This window comes from Drosophila navojoa, chromosome 3 (genome assembly GCF_054131105.1).
Source record: "Drosophila navojoa isolate 15081-1374.11 chromosome 3, UAZ_NAV_1.0, whole genome shotgun sequence".
Taxonomy (NCBI): domain Eukaryota; kingdom Metazoa; phylum Arthropoda; class Insecta; order Diptera; family Drosophilidae; genus Drosophila; species Drosophila navojoa.
In genome coordinates, this window is record NC_142891.1 from 4,815,125 (window position 1) to 4,825,187 (window position 10,063).

At 39.0% G+C, this 10,063-nt stretch overlaps 1 protein-coding gene across 1 annotated transcript; it reads right to left on the reverse strand.

The window, feature by feature from the left end:
* Window positions 1–6,386: 6,386 nt before the first annotated feature.
* LOC115562718 (uncharacterized) lies at window positions 6,387–8,364 on the reverse strand. The gene has a single exon (XM_030384716.2). It carries the CDS (start codon window positions 8,223–8,225, stop codon window positions 6,612–6,614), a length of 1,614 nt encoding a protein of 537 aa, XP_030240576.2. The 5' UTR covers window positions 8,226–8,364; the 3' UTR covers window positions 6,387–6,611.
* Window positions 8,365–10,063: the final 1,699 nt, after the last annotated feature.

The following is a 10,063-nucleotide window of genomic DNA, read 5'->3' on the forward strand; positions in this document are numbered from 1 at the left end:
ACAATGAGCTTGTTGACGGCAGCCGCCTGAACGACAACAATAACAACCCAACGGCCAATAAGTAGAGCGCACAGCAACTCGTCTAATACTCATGCAAATGCCTCAAAATCCAGTTAACAAGCGCCATTTGCGAGCAACAAACGTATCAAGCATTTAGCAAGTATTCAGCTGTAAGAATTCTGATTAGAGATATACTTTCCTATGTATAAGTAAATATATATGCATGCATAATCATTTCTTAATAAAAAGCAGGTTCAGCTCTAGTTCAGTGAAAGTCAGGCAATGGGAATTACGACTCATTTAAAAATAGATTTATATAAATTATAAATTTATATGTACATATGATGAGGCTGAGGTCCAATGTAACTCATGTTAGCATATTAATTTCAATTTAAATTTCGTTTACTGTATCACGCTCGGAATTCGAGTTGTAATTGTGTGTTTGTCTCTCTACTTTTCACAAGCTAAGTAAGCCCCTACTTTATAGCACCGTCTCTCTGCTAGTGCCTCACGTTCGTACGGCCAAAGCTTTTCTAAGCACTGCTCATTAGTTCGTCTCTTTGAAAATATGTTTCATTTCATATTCTAATGCCACTTAAAAGTTTGTCAAATAAACATTTCATGTATATTAAAAATATTGGGCAGTCGAAAAAGTCTTTTCGAAAAATGGCAAAAGGTGGTCGACCAAAATTGTGCATATTTGATTTAATAAAGTTTATTATAACTATTAAAAAATATGATTTGAAGTTTCATTACAAATACGAAAAGACTTTTTCGACTATCCAATACGTCCGATATATGAATATATATACAGGCTAATGTTAGTTCACTTTTAGTTATAAAGTTTTAAACAAACTCATCGTCATCAAATTCTTCTTTTTGCATTTCATTTCAAATTTTTGCCATATCTACCTCCTGTCGATGGGGCGTATGCGTAATTAAATCCGTTCTCATATGACAAAGTTACCATGAAAATAATATCAGTTTCTGGTCACACCAAGCTTTTATTTTCTTTATTAATAGTTTTGAGAAGAATATTTAATTAATAATCAATTGGCATTGGCAGCCCATTCGAGCTGTGCGCATGAAAATGCACAGTTCGACAGAGCATGATTGAGGAAAACAAGATTTTTATATTTTCATGTACATAGTAGTGGTGCGACGCAGCTCCAAGCTGGCTCAAATTCCAATTGCGTATTAATTAAATATTCTTCTCCAGAGAAATATTAAAACTCAATTCAACTCAGTTGCAATTGCAGAATTTTTTTTGCAATTTTTAACATGATGAAGCAAACATATTTATATAAATATTTTCATATATTTATTTTACATTCATAAATGGAAATATAGTAAAATATTTGCTGATATATGATGCATATTTAATATTGTATTTTATAAGCCAGTGAAATTCAGTTTACAATATAAATTTCCACTTCAGGCGCAAGCCAAAAATTCCACAACTCGAGGCGAATTTTCATTATACGAGAGATCGAGCTGTTGGGCTGTTGGGCTGTCGGTGTGAGTGCAATCGCAGCGGCGCGTTGCATCAAAGGGCAACTAAAATGAAGCCGACTAAAAGGTGGCACTGGTGGGACAGAAGTCACGTCGCTGCCATAGAGTTTTCGCTGCGATGAATTTAAGTGCGCACGTAGCGAGCCGTGCTCGTCGAGCAAAAGGAATGCCTAATGCAGGCAATGAAACTTTGGCCGCTATCTTTGGCAGCATATGCAATATTTATGGGACCTGCGTCGCCGTGTTGATTCGCCACAAAATTGTCAAGTGGCTTAATTAGCGCGACAAAGTGTTTTTGGCCAATTGAGCTGTCCGGGGGCCGCCACAAGCCTAGCAAGTTTCCTTTAATCAGCTTACACTACATCCCTGTGCCATCAGGTGAAACAGGCTAACGCCAGCCCTGGTTCAACTGCAGTGCCCTGCTTAAGCCGCTTCTCTTGGCCCTTCTGGCTCCAGCTCTGCCACAAAGTCGCCCACATTTCGTTCCACAACTCGTTCTCTTTTCGCATTTTCGTATTACTTTGTTGTTGGTAATTTCATAAAATAACGTTGCCTCCCAAAGAACTCCTGACTGCCGAAGCGTTTATAAAGGCATATTAGAGGACTCCAGAGTGAACCACCTGGATTGCGGACTGTAGTTTAAAGCAAAACTCAAATATTTGTGAAGTATTATAGTATTTCAAGAGTACAATTCTAAGGCAGCTCTGCATTGGATTTGTCCAAATTGAACATAGAATCGACGCGCAGCTCTTCGTTAGATGTTTCCTGTGTACCAGACTGGCGTAATAGACTTATAATAATTATATTTAATTAACAAAGAAACAAATTAAAATTTTATCTAAACTAAAAAGTTATATTAATTTATTTTTTTATTCCAATAAATTTTATTTTTTTTTAATATTTTTTTTTTATATTTATATTTTTTTATTTTTTTATTTTAAAATAATTTTTGTTTTATATTTAATTTTAGTTGAAAAATATTTTTGTAAACAAGTTGTTTGAATATGTAGTATGAAAAAATACAATATTAATTTATTATTTTATTTTTAAATTTAAACGAAGCGTAGTCTTTTAGATTTTTTTTATATATATTTATTTATTTATTTTTTTTTAATAAAAAATGTAATTCAAACAAATATATTTTAAAGCTTTCCTTTTAATTGTCCATATCAAAATAATTTTTTAAATACATATACGTTACACTTAAGTTAAGCCAGATTATAAATACATAATATATATATATATTTTTTTAATATTTTATTTCAATCAAAGGAATTATATAATTTATTTTGCTATACATATTTTTCTCAATATTTTTAGCTTTAAGTTACTCTCAAAAAAGACTAAAGTTTATATTATGTATATTAATAATTTAATATTTTATTGCATTTCTGTAAACAAATTAGTTTGCACTTCTCATAATTAAATTGTAAGCTTAAAGCTTTGGAAATATTTATGATACTTTTCTAAATATTTACTCTTATTTTACATCATTTTTATCCAGTTGATTTTTCCCATTTTTCACCTCTTCACAATATTTGAAATTCCTTTTTACAGAGCATCTTGTAGCTGTTACCCCCGCTGGCAGCCTGCATTCATTCAGCGTCGTCATCTGCCCGTGGCACACACAAAAGGCAGGAAATTGAATAAAATTGCCATGTTATGATTATAGAAAGGAAGCGTGCTAGAAGTAGTTCAGCCAAAAGCCCTTGCCTCCCCTCTCAGCGGGCGAAAAGTTTCTCGTTTCAGCTTTGAGGCAAAAGCCACGCAGATTGTTCGAAGTCACATTAACTAACTATCCGGGCTGATAATGAGCCAGTTGACATTTGCACTCTGGCTGCCTGGCCAAAAGGCAAATGAGGACGAGCCCAGGCAGCGCGAAATATATGCATTGCCTTGCAATATTAATAATATATATGATTTTTATTATTATTATCGTCGTTGGCTGCCGTTGCCGCTGCTGCTGCTGCTGCTGCTGTTGCTGTTATAAACGTGCGAAATCAGCGCCCAGCAGGAGGCAATATTAAATTTGTGTTTTAATTTTATTAAACAACGGCATCCACTTTACACATCAATAACGCCACGACTCCAATTGCCGCAAATGAAAGCGAGCAGCAGCAGCAGCAGCAGCAGCAGCAGCAACAGCAGCAACAGTTCATGTGGCAGCAATCGAGCTTCCCTTGTGGCTGAGCGTTAAAATATTGACATGTGCTGCTGTTGTTATTGTTGTTGACGGCGTTGGTGGTGTTGGCGGTGATGGTGGTGGTGGTCCTGCTGCTGCTGTTGCTGTTGCTGCTGTGGTGCTGGTATCACATGACCAGTATTGTTGCTGGCCAACGCGTAAATAAAGCGGAAAATTCTGTATGAGTTTTTTTCGCACGTCGTTTGTAGTACGCGAGTGTGAGTGTGTGGTTCTGTGTGCGTGTGTCTGTGTGTGTTCTTTTATTTTTAAATAAAAAATGAAAAACACAAACAATCAAATGCATTTCACTGCTTAAATGGGTGTGAGTGTGTGTGTGTGTGCTTGTGTATGTGTGCGTGCGTTAAAATGACCTTTGGCTTTCATTGTCGCCATAGCCAGCGCAAACATTTGTATACCCCACATCAACAATTGCAGAGCAAAGGTATATGCAGGGCAGAGAGCATTTGGTATTGGTATTGGGATAAACATATTGAGTGAAAAAATATACAAAACTCGAAAAAAGTTTTGTACATTCATTAAAAAAGATATCATCAAAGTTTTGTTTGTTTTCAAGACTATTTTCAAAGCAGTTCTATCATATTGGAGCCAAATACGCTTATATAACTGTCTTAAAAATGTAGCTATCAAATATTTTATTTAGTACATAGCAAATAAGTAAACTACTCACACAACAGTTGCCAAAAGAAGCTTATATTGATTTATATATACGTTCATGTATGTCACTAGATCTTCAACTATATGAAACTTATAGAGATTAAACAATGGTCATGTCATTTTCTAGAAATATACTTGTTCAACTACTTATGATACAGTTGGATGTCGATAAATTGTACACCGCTAAATCGAAATTGCGATAAATCGAAAAAGTCCTAGCCCCTTGAAAAAAATGCGTTCCCGATAATCATCGATAATTTCAATTTCTGTGTAAAGCGAAAAAATAACAACTGATCCCCTTGCCATTTCGAATTATCGAGACTCGACTGTAACTACTGAAAAATCTAATAAAATGAGCTCCTTGATGGAAAGTCTTGAGAACTTATTTAACGACGAGCGCTCATTTTATAAGTATATATAATAAATATATATAGCATTTTCACTTATATATATAGTGAATTGATAAGAGCGAATATTGCTCTCTCCATATATGCTCAATAGGCAAAGATGTAATACAAATCACTTAAGGAGTGAAACCTTCAACGAGCAGATTTTATACAAGCCATAGAAAATCAGCTGCTGGAAAGAACTTTGGCTGCATCGAGTCATGTATATGAAACCTTTCACAATAGCATGACTATAGCTATAATAAAAGCCTCTAAACAAAGCAATATTATAAGCCATTATTATTTCAAGGACTCATACCTTTTTAGGCCGATTTGGATATGTTATTGGGTATGTATGTATGTATGGAGTGTAGATAAAATAATAATATTCGTTAACGGTTATTTTTAGTAAATAAAATGTAGTTAAATAGTCTACAGTCTAGCGTAAATCATAGCAATAGTTTCCTATAAATAAATAAATAAATTTATGTCTATAATATTTTAAATAATTATTTTTGTTATAATTTCGATTTATTTTTGTTAATATTTATTTTCTATAATATTTTAAACCTTAATCTTATTTTTTTTGTATTATTTTATTTTTATTTATATTTATTTTATTTTATTTATTTATTTATTTATTTTTTTTTGTTTAAGAAAAATTTTGTTACTTTAAACATTGACATGAAATCATAAAACAAAAATTTTGTTACTCTAAACATTAAAATCTAATATTTTATATATGAAATGCAAAGTCTTTGCCACAAAACATATCAAGTCAATTATAATACAGGGTATTAGATCGTCTCCCATTCGGCATACCCAAACCACTGCTGCGTCAGCCTTTGTTGTAGCTGCTGCTCCTGCACTTTATTTGCCTTCTTTTTGCATTTCTTTTTTTCAACTATTTTTTTTTTTTTTTTGTTTTGCCAGCCTCAAGCTGTTTCGTTAATTGCATATTTAAATTTATGCTGTTAATTGTTGGCCATCCACGAGGAGCCAGTGCCGGTTGCCTTTTAAGTTATGGCCAGTCCTTTGGCCGCCGCTTCCGCTTCCGTCAGCTGAGTGGCTCAGATGCATCAACTGCTGCTGCTGCTGCTGCTGCTGCGACGTCAATTTAATGAATCCTTTTAACAAGAGCAAAAGCACAGCAAATGCACACATCCTGCTGCCCAGGACATGCATCCATGTGCTGCACTATCATCCCAAGAAGATGGTTAGATTGACGTCCTTTCGAGTAAACTTTGAAAAAGAAAAAAATCGATTTTATTTCTGACTATAAATTACTTTAAATTATTTGTATGCAATTCTTATGAATTTATATTTGGGTATTAATATTTAAATTAAATATGGATGATTCTCATTTTATATAATACATTTCATTCCTTTTACTAATCAATAGGTCTAGTCGGGTCTAGGCTGAAATTTATGAAAAGAAAATGTTTTTTGTATTATAATTTAACTAACATTTTTGTATGAATAAGGAAATTAAATATGGATGATTATCATATAAATATTTTGTTTATTAACTAATACTACTAACTTACATTTAAGTTTAATTATTTAAGTTATATGTGAATGATGCTCTAATTTTTTATTTTATTTTTTTTTTTGTATATCATTCAATCTAGTTTTAGTTTGCTGCAAATGTGCTTTTCTTTATTAACCATAATTGGGTTGCAATTCCTGCTGATGCTCGTTATGGAAGATATAAAATGCATTGAATATAAAATCATTGAGGAAATGCAACGAATCGAGAACGAGAATAAGAACAAACAAACTGAATACACATAGAACGAAACACAGTGGGAGAGGGAGCTGCAGTGGGTGGGCGGAAAGTGGCTCGCTTCCAACTGCTATTCGGACAGAAAGCCAAGCTTGGCCAGGCGCTCAGCGATGATTGGCTTCTCCAGTTTGTGGGGCTGCGGCTCCAGCTTCAGCAGCTGCTCCATGCCGTAACGCCTTACGGACTTCTGCGCTGCGCTCGGCAGCGATTCGTACTCGTGCTTGGCGCTCTCCTGCTCCCAGGCGGCCGACGGCGTGGGCAGCAGACCGCAGTTGGCAAAGGCGCGTGTTATGTTGCGCGCGTGGGTCAGATTCCCACGACGCGACTCGCCCTTGGCCAACGTAGGTGCCGGTGGCCAGTAGCGCGGCACGAACAGCTCACGATCCTTGGCTGCTGAGCCACTGTGGGGCGTTGCCTTGCTGGGCATGATGTTGCCCTGACTGGACGGCCCCATGGCTCGCTGCGGATTGGCATGCTCCTCGAACCGGCTGCCAATCTTGGCCAGAGTACTGTTCTCCTTGTTGGCACTGGCGGCAGCCGCATGGGCCTTGGCCTTGCAGCGCTCGTCCCACTGCTTCACTGTGGGTATATAGCGCCTCGGCAAGGGCGGCTGCGGCGCCTGCTGCTGTGGAGGCTTTGCCTGCTCTGGTTGCTTTGCCTGCTCTGGTTGCTTTGCCTGCTCTGGTTGCTGCGGCTCAGGCAGGGCATTCGACTGTGTGCTGCGCTTCAGGCATATGTAGCGACTAGTGATCGGCATACCCTGGGCCTTCTGCTGCTGCAGCTCCCGCTCGTCGCGCATCTCGCGCAGCACGCTCTCGATGTGCTCCCGCTTGATGATGCGCAGTCGATCTACGCGCGCACGCTCCTCGGGCGTGAACTCGACGGGCGAGCGCGTCAGATGAACTATGACCTCTGGCTGCTCAGACGGCTCGCGCATGCGCCGCTGCTCCACCAGCTTGAGGGCCTCCAGGGCCACCTTGCGCTCGTACTCGCGCCGCTTATCGTCGGGTAGGGGCTGTTTGATCAGGGCTCGATCTTTCAGCGGTTTCTTGCGGTTGCTCAGCAGCGAGCAGGCAGGCGGCGCGCACGTCGGCTCCTTCTCTGGCACAGCAGTCGGTGGGCATGGCTCCTCCGCTTTGCTCTCCGTCTCACGGATGACAGCCGCCTTCAGCTCTTTGTGTGGAGCTGCTGGGATCTCGGACTGGATGCCTGGACTGGCCAGCTTTGGCAGCGGATACGTGCGCGGTTTGCCGGACCGCTCGACATGCGGGGGCTTGGGAAAGCCCTTCCAGGGCAGCAGAAGCTTGGGCTCGCCCGCTGGCTTGCGCACGTCCATGGACTCGAAATGGAGCTTCAGATCGACCAGGCGCACATCCTCATCGTCTTTCGAGCGCGGCACAAACACGCTCGCATTCACATTAAGCTTGGCGGCTGCCTCGGCCTCGGCAGCTGCTGCTGCGGCTGCTGCGGCTGCTGCTGCTGCTGCGGCTGCTGCTTCTGCTGTTGTCTCTGCCGCTGCTGCTGATGCTGCTGCTTTTTCTGGTACGGCAGCAGCTGCTGCAACATCTGTGGAGCTCTCCTCGCAGTCGCTATCGCTCTCGCTATCCCTGCAGAAATGCAAGAGCTCCGGCGGCGGCTTCTTCAGTATCTCAAAGACAGCGGGACTCTTGGCCAAGTTTTTCATTCTCTGGCCGTACAATAACGTTAAGCACGCTCGATATCGATATCGATACTGGACGGGGCAGCTTAGCTTAGCTGAATATAAAAACCGAGTCTGAATGCCACAGTCTGTTTACTGCTCCGATAATACAAGTCTATACACACATCACTTCATGTCTGACAGCTCTGCGCCGGCCTGCTGACAATTGGGATGGCTGCTGGAATATGACTGACTGCTAAATACCCTGTGATTAGATGCGAGTGATTGGGAATGAAGTATATATAATATATTTTGTTTAATAAAAAATATGTAAAATGTTTTATATAGTCAAGTTTCTCTATTTGTCACAATATTATATTGTTTTCTGCTATTCTGCTATAAATAATCAAATTAAACATCTATGTGTGTCGGACATAATGATATTATTCGAATAGAATATCTTATCGATATATCGAATGTGGTCCTGACGAGGCTGCCAGTTGGTTGAGATTTATGTAATCGAAAGTGCACGTGAAAAAGGTAGTTGATTGGCAAGAAGAAGAAGAATAACACTGAGCTTCTCAACATTATCTAATATGCGAAAATATCCAATAATTATTATTTTTTTTAATTAATATACATTATATTCTTAAAAATATATATATTTTTTTTTTTTTTTGACTATATTACTCCTTTTTTATCATCATCAATTGCGAATATTCTACTCAATTTAGATGATAAAATTAATCTTCTTTGAGAATAAAAAATAAATAAATAAATAAATAAATAAAATAAAGTTTTAAAAATAAATAATAATCAAAAAGAAAATAATAAATAAAAAATTTAAAAATTAAAAAAAAAATAAAGAAAATCACAATGAAAATATTTCCTGTGTTTTCTATTCAGCCCAAGTCAAAGATTAAGGCTCAAGCAGATTATAAAGTTTCTAGGCCAAACGTATAACATGAAACTATTATTTATTTTCTAGGAAACTACAATCTAATGCATTCATGTATATACTATATACACATATCCCAGAGATAAGGAAATTCTTTTTGTTGCCCACCTGCTCTGCACATAATCGCAAGATTAGTTTGACTCTTTCTTTCCGCTCATCGATGGCTCGTCAATCTCTGCACTCAAACTCTCTTATTTTATAGCCTCTGCAGCTCTTGTGCTTTAAACTTTTGTATTTATATTGCAGCAAGCAAGCAAACAATTTGCCTAGTTTGCAATCGGTAGCCATTGTAGAGACTTTGCCTTAGCTGACATTTACGAGTATTTGCACAGTAAACGTGGGCGGATGGGCGGAGGCAAGTGAGCAACTCGGTCAAGTGCAGTCAGCCCGACGATGGGGAGCAGCGGTAACGACATTCAATAAAACGTTAGCTATTATTATGGGAGCACGCTCACACACACCCACACACGCCCACACACACCCCACACATGCAAGCGTCTGGAGCTGCGCAAAATGAAATGCAATGAAATGAAATGAAAGAAGCGCACAGAAATATGCAATTTCACCTCAATCACAGCTGTAAAAAACAAACAAACAATGGGGCGAAGCTCTGAGCTGAGCTGCACAGCAGGGTTCCGGCCCCATCTCCTTACACCCCTTGCTCGCCCTCTCGCTCTAGCGCCCCTTCGTAATGTGCCGTATCCTGCTTATCCCGGTCGTTATCGTCATGTGAGCCACATGCTGTTTGTTCAGCTCGCAGCTCGCAGCTCGCAGCTCGTAGCTCGTAGCTCGCAGCTCGTTCTTTTCATATCATTTTGCAGGTAAAGTTAAACGTAATTACTGGTCTGTGCCGTGCGCAGCGCTCTTGCCCCGTTTCGGCAGCGGAACAACCCATCTATTGAGCTATTGTGCAATGTATCATAGC